This window comes from Meira miltonrushii (assembly GCF_003144205.1).
Source record: "Meira miltonrushii strain MCA 3882 unplaced genomic scaffold FA14scaffold_3, whole genome shotgun sequence".
Classification (NCBI taxonomy): Eukaryota; Fungi; Basidiomycota; class Exobasidiomycetes; order Exobasidiales; family Brachybasidiaceae; genus Meira; species Meira miltonrushii.
This window is the reverse complement of record NW_020289945.1, coordinates 782,137-800,012: the sequence shown is the minus strand read 5'-3', so window position 1 is coordinate 800,012 and position 17,876 is coordinate 782,137. Positions and strand designations below refer to the sequence as shown.

The following is a 17,876-nucleotide window of genomic DNA, read 5'->3' as shown; positions in this document are numbered from 1 at the left end:
CAGCATTAAACAGAAGAGTCTCGCCTGATAGCAACATCTGGTACCTAAAACAGACCTGAAATGAAAACCACCTTGATTGACCATTGCGCTGAACATGTATTTAGGTTGTTTAAATAATAAATGCGTGCGCCTGATTGTGTCACACACACTTTGCACGTTCCTTTTGCATTAGGGCGTATATACGCATGCAGTACGGGTGTAAATTGTATGACTTTGCATAAAGTGATTAAGTTGGAGATAGGTATGCAGTTGGCTGATAGCGTTTGGCGGCGCTCAGATCTTTTGGGGTTGGAACGGGTTCTTTGTCTTCTTCCTTCTTAAACTACTTCTTCCAATACCATCACTTTAACAAGAATCACAATTGGTAAGAGAAGGTCTTAACCCTTTCTCAACCATCTCGTTTATTCGAAGATGGAAGAGCTACAGACGGTAAGTAGAAGAAGTGGATAATATCAAGACCACAACTGACCACTTCTAATCATTGACAAAACACAGGAGAAGCATAGCGACAGCGTTACAGCATCGAACGATATTCCCCAAATCACACAAAAAGATGTCAATCATGCACAAGTAGATATCTCCCCAGATCAAATACAACAAACCCTTGATGAATTAGACATCGATTTCGGACATCAATCTGATCAAGAAACAAATGAATTACTTCAAAACGCTGCAGGTGTCAACGGCAGCGCATTAGCATCTGTCAAATTATCATCCAAGAAAAAAGAAGCACTATCACAAGTACCATGTAAATTCTTTCGTTCAAATGGATGTTCGGCTGGAAACGCTTGTCCGTTTGCACATAATATGCCGGGAGAAGGACCGGGAAAAGCAATCTGTCAATGGTATTTGAAAGGTAATTGTCGTTTTGGACATAGATGTGCTCTTGCTCACATCTTGCCTGGCCAACCTATGAGCATGGATAGAAAGAACAAACGGGCAGCACAACAACAGCAAGGCGGTGTGAATGGCATGCAAGGACAAATGATGCCACAACAGCCACAACAAGCGATGAATGGATCGAATAAACGACTTTCCGGACAGAGATCTGGCCTTTCGTTCGACTATCATCAAATGGATCCAAATGCAGCAATGCATGGCAATGGAGACTTGATGTTTGGTATGCCGGATGATTTGCATCAACCACATCAAATGAATCCAAACTATTCAGGTAATATGCAAAGTATGTCAAGAGTTGTACACTCCGACTGGCCTACGTCAAACGCAGGTGATGCTCGTCAAGATGGTAGTGCATTTGATGGTTTAGCCATGCCTTCATCTTCAACAATGATGGGTGGAAGTCCGGCGCCTGCTCAAGTTTTCGGTACGAGTCCTTTCAGTCACCCTGGCTCGAATTCAGTCTTTTTCTCAGGTCCTCCAATTCATGATGCTTTGAGCAACGGAACAGGAGCAGGCGATGCTGAAAAGGCATTCGGAAGATCATTCAGTCGTACGACAGACGAAGATGCAGTTTTGCGAGCAGCAGTCCAGAGATCTTGGAACGTTCAGCGTGATAATGGAGCGGGAGGTGAAGATGAGCATGCGGAAGAATTTTTACCATCTAGCTTGTCTGATCTCTTGACTCCTGCTGAACTGGAACGGAGAAGAAGAAGCGTTTTGGCATCCAAGAACTCCACTTTGTCTGGCGCCATCAATGGTCATTCGACATCCTCGCAGAGTATGCCAGCGAATGGAGGCTTGAGCAGCAGCTTGAAATGGACAACAGCAGAAGGTAACACTGCAGAGAACAGCATTTCATCTGACCTGGATCCTATCATCGGAGGCATAGATAGATCCGCAAAGGCCATCGGTGGATCTCGACTAGGGGCAGGCACGACAACGAATGGTTTCCTATCTTCCCGATTACAGAGTGATCTCACAAGAAGTCGTGATGCGTGGGGAGAATCAGGCGTAGTGGGAGATGGTGCACGAAAAGAAGGTGGCGGAGAAAAATCGGCTGCTTTCAGTCCCAACTTCAAAGCTGTACTCTCACATGCTCCCGGTCAAAGTCTACCACAAGGTCTGGCAGCTGGTCTTTCACGCTTGCATCTCCGATCGGCTGGTGATCCAGTGGTAGGAAATGGAAATGGAAGCAATACGATGACGAGTGGCTTTAATGTGAATCGTTCGAGATTGTCAGGTGTAGATACGATTGGGAATGGGGAATCATCTTCTCCAGGTGTGATTGGTGGTGCACGCTCAAGTGTTGATGATTTGGGCCCTACAGTGCCTTCTAGCATCTTCAATCAGCGTCATTCAGGTTTGCACCATCACTTTGGACGATCAATCGGCGGACAAAGTGCCTCAACTTCCTTTGAAACAGGTTCGCTCTCCAAGAATCAATTGGGTAACAGTCACGGAAGTCCTTACACCCTTTCACCTGCCATCAAAGCTGCTGATGGAGGAATTGCAATTCCTACAAACAGTCTAGGATACACGGACAAAAATGGAGCGAATAACGGACAAGGCATGCGAAGTGGAAGTGTTGAATCTAGAAGTAGTTTAACGATTGGTTCAGGACATCTGTCTCATACACAACAACGAGCGCAACACCTCTCAACAGGTTCAGGTCAACATCCAGGTATTCATCGTGTTCGAACGAGTGGAACAATGGGAGGAGGTATTGGCGCAAGCCCGTTGTCTCTACCAACAACGGGAGAAGAAGTGGAAGAAGCAATCTTTGAATTGGAATAAAGTATCACAAACGGCATGACAAGGGAAAAAGTAGGAGGAAATGGTTTTGTAATTATATATAGAGCAATTTATACAGCCAAAAACAAGTAGGACGATCGCATTCGATCAAACCTGCATCAGCCACAAAAGGCAACAAAAGTTTCAAAAAATGATGGAAATCAATTCCAGGGCAGCTGCAATCTGATAAAAATGTACTATTCATTTATGAAAAAATACTAGCGAATCAAGCATGAAATGTACGAATTGATTGAATGATGTATTGTGTCTTGGTTATCCTTACATATGATTGTGTGATGGTGACTGAGTATGATCAAATGGTGAGAAAGAGAGGAAGGAAATGAAGTGATCTGATGAAATTTTTGTGAGCGAATAAGCGTTGACAAGCAGAACAATAAAAATGGAGCTTTACTATTCCTCAATAGATTTAGAGGCCATATCGATCTGCCAGCCTTTGAGCTATTATGGGAGGGAAAGAAGCTTTTTGTACATCCCATTGAGCTCCACTCATTTCACGAAAACCTGTCAAAATCTTTGCAAACATATCGTTTAATTGTTGACTTGGAGTTGTCCAACGAACTACGGCATTGCAAAAGTAAACGAAACCTTTTGCAGCTCCATTAGGGTTCACTTGAATCATTTCGCATAAACCACGGAAAGCGCTATCCTTTTCATCGTTATCCTTGATATCCCATAATGCTTGACACCATGATTCTAAGAAAACTTCCAGATGTGGTGCTACCATATCTGGCACAACAAGACCAAGTCTACCGATCGTCACCGCTGCATTTTCACTCAAAGATTTCATACTCTTTTGATTGAGCAAAACGGGTATAAGTCGATTGATCAACGGATTCACCCATTGCTCTAACTCTTGTCGAGGAGATGGATTTGTTGATCCATTTGTACCGCTTCCATTGTTTGTTGATAAATTACCAAATTGCAACGCAATCTCTCCCGCAGACCAAGATGCATTGTTGCAAACGCTAACGGTGTCAGGTTTTGGTTCCGTTTCGATTTGATTGACCAATTCTGGCATAATTTGTGGCAATGTTGGTCGTAAAAGATCAAAAGCAGAAATTGCCAAATCACCCAACAGTGCATAACCGGATTGTCGCACTGGCGGATCCGGATGTGTGATGCACATAGCCAGCAAGGGTAGCAATGGAGGTTGACTTTGTGCTATCAGACCTCTGATATTCGTGCCTAAACCTTGCGTCAGACCGCTCAAGAGATCCAGAGAAACGATGATAAACGTTCGATCGGGTAAATCTTGATCTTGCAAGGGCTTTTGACTCTCTTGCTGAAATTCGGACAAAGTGTTGTGAATGATTTGCAAGCATCGTTGGAACACGGGTGGGCTGTAGTCCAAAAATCCAGGACCGATGGCAATCGTGACACTTGACAAGCACTCAAATAGAGGAACAAGATCGATGTCATCGTCGGTCAAGCTTTGCCATTTATTGATCAAAGGTGGCATAAGAGTTTGAACATATTGAGGCTCGTTCAGAGAAGCTCCTACCGAATCTGCCAACGTTCCGATTGCATCGTACAGAATGAGAAGATTCTTTTGTTGATATTTGTCAAATGCAAATACCAACGTTTGCAAAACAGGCTGAAGGAATTGAGCCAAATCAGTACCTGCCTCCTCTTCCAATGTAGCAAAAGCACTGCATCCAGCCTCCTGTACACGCTTGTTGTTATCCAATACCATTCGCAGAAGTCCTTCCATTGTGGGCAAAAAGTAAGTCTGTTGATGCTCAGGCGTTTTGATTGCTGTGCACCAAGATGAGTATCTACTCAACGTCCAACATGCGATCGAACGTACAAGCGGTTTGGGATCCTTGAGAGTGTTGACGAGTAGAGGTATTAGCGTGGGCAGATGCGGTTGCACGCCAGAAATACATCCGTCGGCAATCGCACCCAAAGCGAGAATTCCGCTTTCTCTCTGTATCCAATCTTCGCTGAAGAGCCTTTCTTTGAGAAGAGGCAACAGGATCTCTAATAGCTCTTGGTTGAATTGCAATGCCATAACATCCAATGCAGCAGCTGAACATTTTCTCAAATTCCACTCTCCAATTCCCTCGTCTTCGTCATCTTCATCGTCGTCGTAATAATCATCGTCATCGTCATCTTCGTCATCGTCATTCTCTGCCGCTTCAATGCCTGCACGAGATTGCTTGTTAGCTGAAGGACCTGCCTCGCCATTGACTGCATCCTCTGCACGTTCATTACGATGATCTTTACCTCCATAATGTTGTGGTTTGATATCTTCCGGTCGATCAGGAACTGCCGCATCATCCTCATCTCCGCCCAACATCAAAAGATCGATGTCTGTATAGATCATGCATTTGAGCAAAACTGGTGCAACACGATCCAGGAAAGGTCGTAGGTTTGGCGCAATCTGGGGATCCTCTGCAAATTGTAGCCAGAACTCACACGCCTCCAATGCGACCTCATCGTCTTGCTCTTCGGTAGAAAAGAGCATGTAATCGACAACATTGTTGATCTCAGGCATGAGCTTTTCCGGTCTTGCTCCCAAGATAAGCACCAATGCTTGACAAACGAATCTGCGAATGGTTGCTTCTCCATCTGTGGCAGAGGCGAATAGTGCTTTGATGAAAGCGTCTATATGTTGTTGGAGGGGTGAAGTGCCGATTTGAACGAATTGATTCAAGCAATTGAGGGCATGCATACGAATTCTCTTATCGGGATGTCCTGTGGCTTCGAGTAGCTTCAACGTAAGGTGTTGTAAAGGTTGTGTGCCGTTCACCTCACACGCTTCCAACGCTTTGGGAATATCTTCACAAATCTTGGCAAATGTGCTATAAGCCCCTTCAGCTTCTGTAATGTCGGAAGAGTCCAAGAGTTGCATCAGCTGACTGAGACCTTCAAGCCAATTTTGAGGTAAAAGGATGGCCATGATCATAGAAATGACTTGCGTTACCGTTCTTCTCAGCACATCATCTTGTAATCGTAATCCGGGAATGATGACACTTTTGACATAATCGATGGATCCGGGCGCTATCTGATCACCCGTTCTAGAAAGGTGATTTTTGAGAATCAATCCAGCAACCGTTCTGACTTTAACATCTTCTGATTCCATTCGGATCAAGATGTATACCAAATAATTCGCATAATCGGGTAATTGACTTAGCTGTTCCAATCGATCTGCAATGTGAACTTGAACGTCATGCTGTATACTTTGAGACTCCCGCAAAAGTTGGATTAGTTCACCTAATCCTTGCTCTTGTGGTTGCCACGTCGCCATGACGGGCTGATTGATGTTGGTTGAAAAGGCGGACGTGTAGTTTTTCTTCTTGGGTGGAAAGTGAAAAGAGCCGCGCTCTACGAGATTGAGGTCAGGTGGTTGTGATTGAAATGGAAGCAGGTGTAATTTACACCTTCAACGCTCTTCCCCAAAAGCAGAAGTGATGATGAATTCGTGTATATGATTGTTCTGATGGGAAGCTTGAATAGGGTCATTACCGCACACCTTAATCCACTTTTTTTTGTCCGCACAAAAAAAGTGCATCAGGAAGAATGCTAGTTTGAAGTGTGTGTGTTCTTCTCATGTGTGCGTGCGTGTGCAGCAATAGTCTGCGGTGCGAAACAAAAGGAGACAAAAAAAAGTCTCCTCAAGTGCTCAGCAAACCTTACGCCGTGCAGCTCGCGCGCCTTGACTCACAGACAAGCACGCACATGCAGTCATTTCCCGGCACAATAACTACATCGGTGTCATACTCTCTACTCTACAGCGAGTGAAAGGAGGGCGGCAGCGCTGTTCATCTGCCTAGTATGTGATGTGTGACATGCACGTAAAGATCTTAAAAAGATGATACTTCCTATCTTTGATGACAAAATCGTACGCAATAAACAAAGAGATTTATTGGACCTTAAGTGACCGGAAGTATTCATCACTTTGGGAGATGCTTCTCTGTTTCAACATCAATCTCACGCTCAGATAATGAGCCTGAGAATAAAGTACGATTCCAACTCAGATCTTCCCACATGATTTAGCGTTAAAGATAACAATCAAGAGATGACATAAGCGATAGTACAAGATCATAGATGATCTTACATGCCCTGTTCTTTATTGTTCACTTTCCATATTTGGTCCATTATTTATTGCACCTTGACGTCCACAGGGACGTTACCACGCTGATGAAGGAGAGGAGAACGTGTCAGCTAGCTGTAAGCTCGAGATGGTGACAAAACATTACTCACGGTTGCATTGGAGTATGGGCAAATCTGTAGGTTGCGTTTGGAAAGAATTGAACGTCAGTAAGTATACAAGTATCATCTAATTACAGGATGTATGCTCACCTCATGTGCCTTCTCGGTAGCTTTCTCCAGATTCTTCTTTTCTTCTCCGCCCTTTGCGTCACTGCTGACGATCAAACGAACAGCAATACCAAAAGGATTAGGTCCAGATGCTGGAGGTCCAATGTCAACTTCTGCGTCCACCTTCACGTTTGCAGGCAAAGGAATTTTGTGATTACCTGCAGACAAGTTCAAAGCAGACAAGAAGCAAGAAGCATAACCTAAAGCGAATAATTGTTCTGGGTTTTGACCGTCACCTTTACCGCCAAGTGATTTTGGCATTGCTAGTTTGACTTCGAAAGGACCTTCTTCAGTCAGATGGGCTTTACCGTTTCTACCTTGACCGGCTGCTTGACCTTTTGCAGTGTATGCTACTTTGGATAAGGTTGTGACTGTGCGTGGAGCGTTCACTTTGAATGAAGAGACTGCATTGACACGCAAAGCTGAACGTGCAGCTGGACGAGCGACTGTGCTAGTGAGATTGAACATTGTTGATTAGTTGGGTTAATGGTGGTGATGATGGGAAGAAGGGTACGGGATTGCTTTAGGAATGTCCTTCCCACCAATTCACCGAAACGCGCACGGCCTATTTTTGCACCATTCACCGGCCTGAGCGGGTGGAGGTGATTTTTGTATATCCTGATATTTTGCATTCTTCTTTTCCTCAAGTGACCATCATAGCTGTGAGTATTTTGACATGCCCCAGAATGGCGATGGCCCTCTCGATATAGCTATCGCACAGGCGAACAAGCCAAGACTACCTCCCGAATTACTGGAACAAATAGTAAAGGAACATGCACTACCATGCATTTATGGTGATCCGATAGCATCTTCTACCTTGGCAGCATGCTCTTTGGTCAATCGGACATTTCGATATTGGTCACTAAGCGCTAGATTTGCGGTCATTGTTGCTCCTAGACATGTTCGTGATTTTAGGAAATGGTATGCACGATCTCAAAATGATATGCAAGGTTTCAATCGAGCATTATTCATCGCATTGGATGATGTGTCAAAGTTGACGAGCATGTCAGCTGGCTGGGATGTGGAAATGTTGAAGTTGTTACAACAGCAAGGACCTCATCTTCTGCATTTATCGCTTTGGAATTCGGAAACCCGTGCTTTGCTACGGGATCCCGCACAAATTCGAGGAGCTCGTGTACGAACATCTGCATCTTCAGCTGATGGAAGGATAACGGTGGCTGATGTGATGCGATTCAATGGTGCCAGACGGAAAAATATCAAGCGGATGGTGAAACAAATGCGAAAAGGAAAGTTGGTGCAAGGGGAAGCACTGAGCGCAATTCCACTGAAGTCTGATTTCACAAATCGAAATGAAGCACAAACGAGAGCAGAAATGGCAGCAGCAAAAGAGAGAGCTCGACAAACGTTACCAAATTGGTTACGATTAGAGCTTGCGAGTAAAGAAGCAGCAAAAGAAGTTAAAAGGAGGTATAAAGCTCATATTTCTGCAGACGCACGTGAATATCAACATGAACAAGAAGCAAGTCGACAAGCTCGTAAATTGATGAACGAAGAAGATTTACGAGCACTAGAAACGCTCACCCAACAAGCGGATTCGCTGAATCTTGACGACAGCGAAAGCGAAGACGAAGGAGAACAAGGGGATGTGGAAATAGACTGGGCTTGTATGCCGGAGAAGCTCAGCATCTGCCCATCGCTGCCTTTACATGAACACGAAGAACCTTTGAACTTTGCACGAATGACGATTTGGACGAGGGTAAAAGAATTGGATGTCTTTGTTTCTGTACCTTCAGAAGTTCCGAGATGTTTGGAACTAATTTCAAGTCTGGTCGCTTCGCCTTTGATCAAATTTCGTTTTTCGTCAATCAATGCTTCTTTGTTGATTTCTCTTACACCGAATGGTCAACGAGTATCTGATGAGGGCTTGCAGCAACCTGATATCAACATCGCACATGGGCTTCAGAAGGTCTTACAGAGCCATGTTTTGCGTTCTCTGCTCTTTGATGAATTTAATAATCATCGTATACCCGATATAGGCATGCTAGAACGAGCTATAGCATCGATGATCAGACAAAGCACCTGCACATCCGCAATGGAATCAACACGTGCATACGGCCAAGAAAGGGCAAGCACGAAGGAGAAGAAAGATTCTCGTCCTAGTCTAGCATCATCATTAGCGTTCGATAGGACTTTATCGGATAATGATGGGCATGCATCAGAACAGCTCGTATGTGTGAAAGTGCTTCAAGGTAATCAAGCTCATTATGGAAAGCTGAAAGATCGTCGTCAAGATTTTCTTGTTCGTGCTTTAGGCATTGGATCTGATCCTTGGAAGAATGTACAACACTAAACATAGATTGCAATTATCGGTACCCATTTGTAAAATACATCAATTTCTATCTATCGCTCTCATTGTGCTTTGATGAGTCGTACAGTCTGTTCTAGTAGCTTACAGACATCAGAAGCTTTACCTGAGGTATCCTCTTTGATCAGCTTGACCTTTTGTTCCAGCTTCTGTGAAGCTTCCAAGACGTCCAATAAAGAATGCAACGTTGCATGCCAAGAAGGAGCACAATAGAGTTGAAGCAAAAGTGCCGCAGTAGCTCGATGTAGTCTCTCTAGATCTTGCTCCTTTTCCACACATTCCAACACGGCACAGATCAATTCCACTTCGTCATCACTTTCCGATTGAGGTTCATCATTCTCTTTGGGTGCAGTAATGAACAAACTTCTTCCTTCGCTTTGCAATAATGCACGATTGAATGCTGCATTGACGGCCGCCCCGCGAAGGCCAAAATCTTCACTTAGAACACCAAAGACGAGTAATGCAATCACATCGCTACTTTCAGACACATGACGAGCCATTTGCACAGTCTTTGCATTCGTGCTGTAAGGCGTTGCCGCCAAGATATTCCCGATCAACCTGAATGTCGTCAATAGCGTTGCCTTGTTCTCTAATGTCATATCGGCTTTTGCTTTTGCCCAAATGGCGTCAAGCATTTTTGTGCCTTGATCAGAGCCTGAAAGATACTCCGACTGAGATGCATCTAGAACGGCAATTCTCACTAGATCAACGATTGGGAAAATATCGCACAAACGAAGTACGCCGATCGTCTTTTGTGCTGCATCAATCCACTTTTCGGAATCTTGATTGGACATTGCCTTTTGCTTCCCTGCTGCCAATCCTTCGTGTATCCAAGGAAATAGTGTTTTCGTCAATATAGATCGGGCTTCTTGGATATCAGCTTTCTCGCCAAACGATTTAGCAGGATGCCTGGAAGTGATATCGTTGAGCTTTTGTTGTGCAAACATGAGATTTGGTATTGTTTTGTATTTGATCGCCTGTCTTGGAACGAGGTCAGCGGGATTTTGTAATTTGGAATGAGGATGCGGTCTATACTGCGACCAAAGCAGTGCTTCGATAGCATCTTCTAGGCTTGATGCATTGGCACCCTTCAACTCGTTAACCCTCTTTCCAGCTGCGTAAAAGTGAAACGTCGGTGTGGCACTGATTCCTTCTGATTGCATCAGCATCTGGGCAGATTGTGCGTACGCTTGACCAAAGACGATCGGCCTATCTTTATACTTGCCCGCTTCCGAGTATTTCTCAGCGATCGATTCGTATACGGGATGCATCTGCACACATGGTGGACAGGTATGCGATGTATACATGACAACAGCACTTGGGGCAGATCTTTTCAAATCTTCCAGGTGTGCGACCGATTGAAGCGGCTTGACGGTCACTTTACTCGTTGCTGCCCCATTTGTATGCCCGTTTGTCATCGCAGAGCGTGTGACATTGTTCAATATACCCATTGCTGATGGTGGTGCGTTCGCCATCTGTCTTGGTGGAGCAGAGCTTGGTCCACCTCGAAACATTGCATCGATTTGCGGTCCCATCATCTGTCCAAAAGGGGTGGCGAGGAAATCTTGTGGTAAAGAGGTGATATGGGCGGGAATGTCCTTTCCGACAAGGATCTGTGATAATTCACCTGTGAAGGTGTTACAATTGAACTGCAAGAGATGATACGTATCCGCCCGATACCGTTCTCGTAAATCGGTCAAGATTTCCTGAAATGTGGCTGGATCGATGGATGTTTGGCCTAAATCAATCTTTTGAATCGGTTGACCGAAATGTGTCCTTCCAGGTGTTTCATTGAATATACCTTGACCGAAGTACCATTCTCTCGAGTATACCACAATGGAAGTATGGTAAATTGCATCGAATTGTCGTCCGGTAAGCTGTCTACTAAGGCTTCTGGCCAGACCGTTGGACAAATCGTAAACGTATAGTTGTACGGGATACGTTTGTGCCTCCGAAGATGTGACTGACATCTTTTCTTGTGATGGTGGAAGCAAGCATTCATTCTTTGCCAAATAGGATTCGTCATCCTGGCTCAAGCGCTGTTGGCATTTAAGCTCAGCATGAGCACCAGAAATTTAGGCTATTATTTAAGCTTTACGCAGGCGGGTGGAGAAAAAGGCGGAAGGCGGAGAGGATTGAAAAAGTTAAGAGACATAGGGTCTATTGGAAGAAAAGACGGATATAAGCTTACCATCATCATCGTCTATAATTGCAGCTATTGATGGCGCCTAGGAAGAAGAATGCGGCGATCAAATCGACCGGCTCAACGAGTAATAAAGCGGAACCTTTGCCTGATTGGGTAAAGAATAAATCACTCGCTAAGCCACCACCTAAATTTCAGCAACAACAACAAAAAGGACAGCCTACAGCATCTTCATCAGCAGGTGAAAAGGGAATAACAGCCGATAATGTGCCGCCAAGACCGCCACCACTCTTTCCTCCAGGAACCAAAACGCCTATCAATCTTCTCAATGAACGTATACAGAAACATCATGCACCAAAAGGATGGCTAAGACCATCAATAGACGCACGAAGAGCTCCGAGAGGGTATGGAAAACAAGCAAACGACGCCGGAGAAGCTGAGGAGAACCAAGAGCATACCGAAGATAACCAGGAAGAAAGATGGACATTCGTAGTCACACTAACAAAGACGAACAAATCCGATCAAAGTAACCCATTTATCGTTCGATTCGACGCTCGCGATCCCAGCGGTCATGAAGGAAGCACAATCGTTTTGGACAGCAAAGAGAAAGCCAAACATTGGGGTGCGACGTATGCTCTGTTTCGATTATGTTCAAATCTGTCTCTGGACTCCATCTTGCCTACCGGGCCGCGAGAGTACTGGAGAACGCTTGCAGCACACAAAGCCAAAGCGCCTGAACATCTTAATTGGCTTTGGCAAGCTGATCCATTTGAAGCATCACAAAAGATGCAAAGCGAAAAAGAAGCAAAACGAGTAGCACGAGAAAAGAGAGAGCTGGAAGCAGAAAATGGACCTCGATTACCCAAGGCTTGGTTGGAAGCACGGGAGATTCGAATGGCAAAAGGTATGCGTGATATGATTGAAGAAACTGTACGACAGGCTTTGGAAGTCTTTCCAATGCAAGACGAAGATGCAACGATTGAAGGAATGGATGAAAATGATGCACCTTCTTCAGGAGTTGCAACACCAACAAGAGGAGTTGCCGATGCTGAAGAGCTAACCAAGAAATTGCAAAAGCTGGGTTTCAGAAAGGGATACGCACATTCAGCTGTGCGATGGCTTTCAGCAGCACGTCAAGGTCAATCTTCTTCTGCCGCTGCAGCTTCTCTCAAGTCGATTGGAAAATTGTCGGATGAAGACGCATGTTTGGAATATTTGTCAATCTTTTGTCCTGAAGATGATCTTCCAGCAGCATTTGCTCCTTCTCGTAAAGCCGATTCATTCGTGACAAATTCATCATCAACAGCTGTAAAAGGTGATGGCCTTGCCCTTCGCTGGATAGAGGAACGTATATTCAAGAATGCAGGATATCCTAGAGACGCTGTTCGATCTGCACTTTCTGCTTGTGACGCTCTCCCAGTGGAAGCAAGAGAAGCTGCTTGTCTCGAAGTGCTGTTGTTACAGCTTGTCCATCTTTCTATGCAATCACACTTGGACGCATTAAAGCAAAGTCAAACTCCATCCGAGGACATCACTCAATACAGAGCAGACGAAAGGATGGCTCTAGAAGCAGTTCTTGGCCCTGAGCGGGTGATTGAAATTCCTCCATCAGAAAGACCATTGACGAGTCAAAAGCGAGATGCAAGTGAGATGTTCGATATCGTCATTGCAAAAAAGCCAGATGACGATATCCGCCTTCGTATATGTCCGGGGGACATTTCTCGCTATCCGATCGCAGACAAAACTGCTATGCCAACCTTCTTTGTTGCTTCTACAACATTACCAGCTTACCTGCGTTTAGCCATGACGCAAAGGCTTGGGAGATGCTTGACCGGACAAGAAAGTGGACGTGAAGATTGGATGGAAATGCTTGAGTCAGGGCAAGGAGGAATCATCTTGGCCATGGTAGAAGAATTGGAGACATGCTGGAGAAAGATCACGGAAGAGCCACCAGAGCTATCAGAAGTGATGGCTGGTGTTGTAGTAACAAAGGCTAAGAAAGCTGAACCCAAGTCGATAGCCAAGGAGAGTACATCAACAGAAGCATCAAAGGCGAATAGACGCGGAAACAAGATTGTTCCTGTTAAGCCACTTGTGAACAATGCAGGCAAAAATGAAGAACTAAAAGCTGCACAAACTCGATTCCATCAATCCTCTGCATATGCACCTATCAAAGAAGCTCGTATACAGTTACCTGCCATGGCGAGCAGTCAAGAGATTGTATCTTTGCTAGACAAACACCGATTATTAATCATTGCAGGAGAGACAGGATGCGGTAAAACGACACAATGTCCCCAATTCATTTTGGACAATATGATTGAAAGTGGGAAAGGAAGTATGTGTAATATTATCGTCACACAACCTCGTCGATTAAGTGCAATGGGTGTCGCTTCAAGAGTTGCACAAGAAAGATGTGAAGAATTAAACGGTCAAGGTATGGTTGGATATGCGATCAGAGGAGAATCAAAGAGCGGACGTAATACGAAACTTTTATTCACAACAACTGGTGTGCTCTTACGTCGTTTGAGCACAAATGATCCCGATCTTCGTGGAATCAGCCATGTGTTTGTCGATGAAGTACATGAAAGAGGGGTTGATTCTGATTTGCTTTTGATCGAGCTTCGGGAAGTGTTGAAGAGGAATCCAACTTTGCGTGTTATCTTGATGAGCGCAACTATTGAGAGGGAAACATTTGTCTCTTACTTCAACAATGTTCCCACAATGGATATTCCTGGCAGAACATTCCCCGTTCAAGACTTTTATTTGGAGGACGTGAGATCTATGTTGGGTCAGAATGACCAGAATAACGAAGAAGAGGAAGAGGACAGCAAATCGCGTAAGAAGAACCAAGGAATAGATTATGATCTTATTGGACAAACTGTTGATATGATTTGCAAAAGAGCAGATCAGAAAAAGGATACGGATGGAGGTATTCTTGTCTTTTTGCCCGGTGTTGGTGAAATTCGTCAAGCAATCGAATCGATTGAGAAAGCCACTTCTAGACCTGTAGACGTATTCCCGTTGCATGCCAATCTCTCACCAGAAGATCAACGGAAGGTTTTCAAAAAGCCACGATCTGGTTCAAGAAAAGTTGTTGTGTCAACAAATGTGGCAGAAACATCGATCACAATTGATGATATTGTCTATGTCGTCGATATAGGCTTGGTGAAGGAGACAAGATATGATGTTCAGAGCGGATTAACAAAATTGGTCGAAACACGTTGTTCCAAAGCAAACGCTCGTCAACGAAGAGGAAGAGCGGGTCGTGTTAGACCAGGAGAATGTTTCAAATTGTTCACCCGAGGAACTGAACAATATCGAATGGAAGATCAACAGATACCCGAAATGAGAAGGATGTCATTGGAAAATCTAATCTTGAGCGTCAAAGCGTTGAAAGGTGATTCCGTACCCGTTCAGTCCTACCTGCTTTCTGCCATCAGTCCCCCAAGTCTAGATGCGATCGAGCAAGCCGTTCAATTGTTGAACGATATGAATGTGTTGGTGACCGATCAGCAACGTTTGACAGCATTAGGAAGGCATCTTTCTTTGTTGCCTTTGGATGTGCGATTGGGCAAATTGTTGATTTTGAGTTGCGTCTTCCGTTGTCTACGCCCAATGTTGACAGCAGCCGCCATTCTATCCTGCAAACCTCTTTTCAACGCTCCGTTTGAAAAAAGACAAGAAGCATCAAAAGCTCGTAAGCAGTTGAATTTTGGCTCTTCGGATATTCTTACAGATGTTAATGCATACCATCAATGGTTATCGATGCGCAAAGATGGCTATAGCAATGCAGAAATTCGCTCGTGGTGCGATGATCATTTCATTTCTCCTTCTGCCTTACGCGATATTTCAAGCACACGACAAGATTTGTTGGCAAACCTGATTGAAATGGGTCTTGTTTCCGCACAATACAGATCAGAGCAGAACAGTACTGTTGCGTCATCGTTGGACAAGAACAGTGAGCAGATCAATCTTCAACGTGCTCTTTTACTTGCGGCCTTGTATCCATCTGTTGTGCGAATTGCACATCCGCAAGCCAAATACGACAAAGCAATTGGTGGTGCAGTTGAACGAGAAGCAGAAGCCAGACAAGTTCGATTCTTTGACGCACAGAATCAACGAGTCTTTTTGCACCCAAGTAGTATCTTGTTCGATACCAACAAGTATGCAAGTGATTTCCTGGCCTCATTCCGTAGAGGAGCTTCTCAATCACAGAACAAAGGCGCAAATGGTGACAAGATCTATTTACGGGACGCAACAGAAGTTCCAATGTTTGCTTTATTGTTATTTGGTGGACATTTACGTGTTCATCGAAAAGAAGGTGGGATCAGTATTGGCAATGGAAAGAGTGCAACGGCGGATTCTGGTTGGATCAAACTTCGTGCAGGTGGTAGAATCGTTGCTTTGATCAATCAACTTCGATTTTTATTAGATGCTGCACTTGCACAAAGTTTTGAGAATCCTTTGGAAGATGTTTTTGGGCAAGGAAAAGAAGATGATTCGATCGAATCCAAGGTTTTGAATTGTTTGCATCAATTATTGGAACGTGATGGTCAATAATGTATACGGTACGATCCCTTTTCATTCACTCTTTGCGCTCCGTGCAGACCAAGTACGATCACGATTGTATGCTTTTATTGACGTTTGGAACGGCGTCTTTCTCGGTGGTGTTGGACGTAAGAGTCGATTCTTTGTCGCTTGTGTTTGTAAGCATGTGTACAATATTATGAGCAGAACTGCAATGAAATGAAACTTTCTCATCTGGTCACGATACGAACTGTCCTGTTGCAATCATTCAAGGTCATGATGGGAAAGGAAATCATATTGTTTTGTGAAAATCAAAAACGACTTTTCGAGAAGTTTTTGCGCCATTTTAACCTCCGAAATGAGTTGGTTCATTTTATGCAAATTATCCGAACATCAACGGCATTTATAATACGCCCACAGAAATCATGTGCTCGCCATCTTCCGCTCAATCACCAGCATTGAAGTCACTTCAATTTACTCATTCTGTCCTGGTCACCGCCGCATTGAACAGGGAATGGCATTCCATTTACAAGCGCAAAGCCGGACGGGACGCTATGCAGCGCAATTCTCAGGAACAGCGCTAAAAGTGTTGGTTGCTCTTTCCGCTCTCCCTGGTCAGGGAGGATTGCTGAGCAAGTGACAGCTTCATCATCATTGAACTTGGCATGATTGAATAAATGCCATTAAAGTCAAACACTGAGACAGGCATCCCTTTGCCATCTCGCATAGCGCCATGGCTGTATATTGGAAGTTTTAAAGAAGCCAACGCTCCTGCCAAGCTTTTGTCCGATTTGGGTATTGTGCAAATCATCAATGTTACACACAATATCGATCATGTTCACAATCTCAAAAAAGGCGAGACAACTTTCAAACATGTTCGCATTCCGGTAAAAGACGTCAATACTACTCGAATTGATGTACACTTTCAACGAGTGGCCAATATAATACAAGAATGTATGCATTCAACAAAGCGTGCCACATTACTGCATTGCTTTGAAGGTGTATCAAGGAGCGTCACTCTTGGTGTAGCAAGCATGATGATAATAGACAACGTCACACTACAAGATGCTATGGATATCATGCGAGCGGCAAGACCGATCATTGAACCAAATTCTGGATTTCTACATCAATTACAGCAACTCGATACGCAATTGTACGGCAATCCTTCTACTGTGCATTTCACACCACAACAGCATATAGCCCGTTGGACAACATTTGCAAGTACTCAAGATGATAATATCGCACTCCCAATTGATGCAAAAATTCGAAGCAGACTTTTCGAGGAAGCTTGTCAAGCTCTACAAGAAACACTGGACGATTGTAAGACATTGGAGGAATGTATCCGTTATTGCATGGAATTTTTTGCTACTTCAACTGAACAGGATTTAGTAGCCCGCGATTCATTTGCTCAAGTGTTAATAGGGCTGGACCAAGAGGACAGAACAGCAAATAGCCATTTGACAAAGCGGTTGGAGTCCTTATTGAAAAGTGAAGATTGGGAAGACTTTTGCTTAGATGCTCCATTGGCAGATAAGTTTGCTCGTCGAATGATCAACCAGATCAGACCTCAAAGCTAGGATCTCCATGATGACATAAATTAATCACTTTATGCGCTTTGTCTGTGACCCGCAATTCCGCTCGATCACATTAAAGTAACGCTAAGATCGTTTCCAATCAAATCTCATTGTGGCTTCTAATAAGAAACTTCATCGACACACGGGAAGGAGAAAGAATGTCTGCATGCGGACATTAATGAGTTTTCCTCTCCTTGTGAAACGGGCAAATGGCTCGATGACATAGTAGTTCCAAAGGGGGAAAGGATAAGCCATGATCTCATTCATTCTC

At 44.2% G+C, this 17,876-nt stretch overlaps 7 protein-coding genes across 7 annotated transcripts; 4 read left to right on the top strand and 3 right to left on the bottom strand.

Moving 5' to 3' along the window:
• Positions 1–236: 236 nt before the first annotated feature.
• On the top strand, positions 237–2,952 carry FA14DRAFT_161296 (uncharacterized protein). The gene is made up of 2 exons (XM_025499049.1): positions 237–429; positions 496–2,952. Exons 1-2 carry the CDS (start codon positions 412–414, stop codon positions 2,692–2,694), a joined length of 2,217 nt encoding a protein of 738 aa, XP_025353751.1. The 5' UTR covers positions 237–411; the 3' UTR covers positions 2,695–2,952.
• On the bottom strand, positions 2,843–6,147 carry FA14DRAFT_161295 (ARM repeat-containing protein). Its single transcript, XM_025499048.1, has one exon. The coding sequence runs from the start codon at positions 5,960–5,962 to the stop codon at positions 3,119–3,121; it is 2,844 nt and encodes a 947-aa protein (XP_025353750.1). The 5' UTR covers positions 5,963–6,147; the 3' UTR covers positions 2,843–3,118.
• A 627-nt stretch (positions 6,148–6,774) lies between these two features.
• Positions 6,775–7,534, bottom strand: FA14DRAFT_161294 (OsmC-like protein). The gene is made up of 3 exons (XM_025499047.1): positions 7,018–7,534; positions 6,919–6,942; positions 6,775–6,852 (listed from the first exon to the last, which is right to left on the bottom strand). Exons 1-3 carry the CDS (start codon positions 7,501–7,503, stop codon positions 6,817–6,819), a joined length of 546 nt encoding a protein of 181 aa, XP_025353749.1. The 5' UTR covers positions 7,504–7,534; the 3' UTR covers positions 6,775–6,816.
• A 177-nt stretch (positions 7,535–7,711) lies between these two features.
• FA14DRAFT_124506 (uncharacterized protein) lies at positions 7,712–9,346 on the top strand (the record flags this gene model as incomplete). Its single annotated transcript, XM_025496648.1, has 3 exons — positions 7,712–8,170; positions 8,258–8,492; positions 8,637–9,346. The coding sequence occupies 3 exons, from the start codon at positions 7,712–7,714 to the stop codon at positions 9,344–9,346; spliced, it is 1,404 nt and encodes a 467-aa protein (XP_025353748.1).
• A 29-nt stretch (positions 9,347–9,375) lies between these two features.
• On the bottom strand, positions 9,376–11,402 carry FA14DRAFT_62357 (DUF862-domain-containing protein). Its single transcript, XM_025502580.1, has one exon. It carries the CDS (start codon positions 11,329–11,331, stop codon positions 9,406–9,408), a length of 1,926 nt encoding a protein of 641 aa, XP_025353747.1. The 5' UTR covers positions 11,332–11,402; the 3' UTR covers positions 9,376–9,405.
• A 180-nt stretch (positions 11,403–11,582) lies between these two features.
• FA14DRAFT_185214 (P-loop containing nucleoside triphosphate hydrolase protein) lies at positions 11,583–16,486 on the top strand (the record flags this gene model as incomplete). Its single annotated transcript, XM_025501441.1, has 2 exons — positions 11,583–11,908; positions 11,984–16,486. 2 exons carry the CDS (start codon positions 11,583–11,585, stop codon positions 16,062–16,064), a joined length of 4,407 nt encoding a protein of 1,468 aa, XP_025353746.1. The 3' UTR covers positions 16,065–16,486.
• Positions 16,487–16,708: 222 nt separating this feature from the next.
• FA14DRAFT_156139 (phosphatases II) lies at positions 16,709–17,608 on the top strand (the record flags this gene model as incomplete). The annotated part of the gene is made up of 1 exon (XM_025497809.1): positions 16,709–17,608. The coding sequence occupies one exon, from the start codon at positions 16,709–16,711 to the stop codon at positions 17,606–17,608; it is 900 nt and encodes a 299-aa protein (XP_025353745.1).
• Between the last annotated feature and the right edge of the window lie 268 nt (positions 17,609–17,876).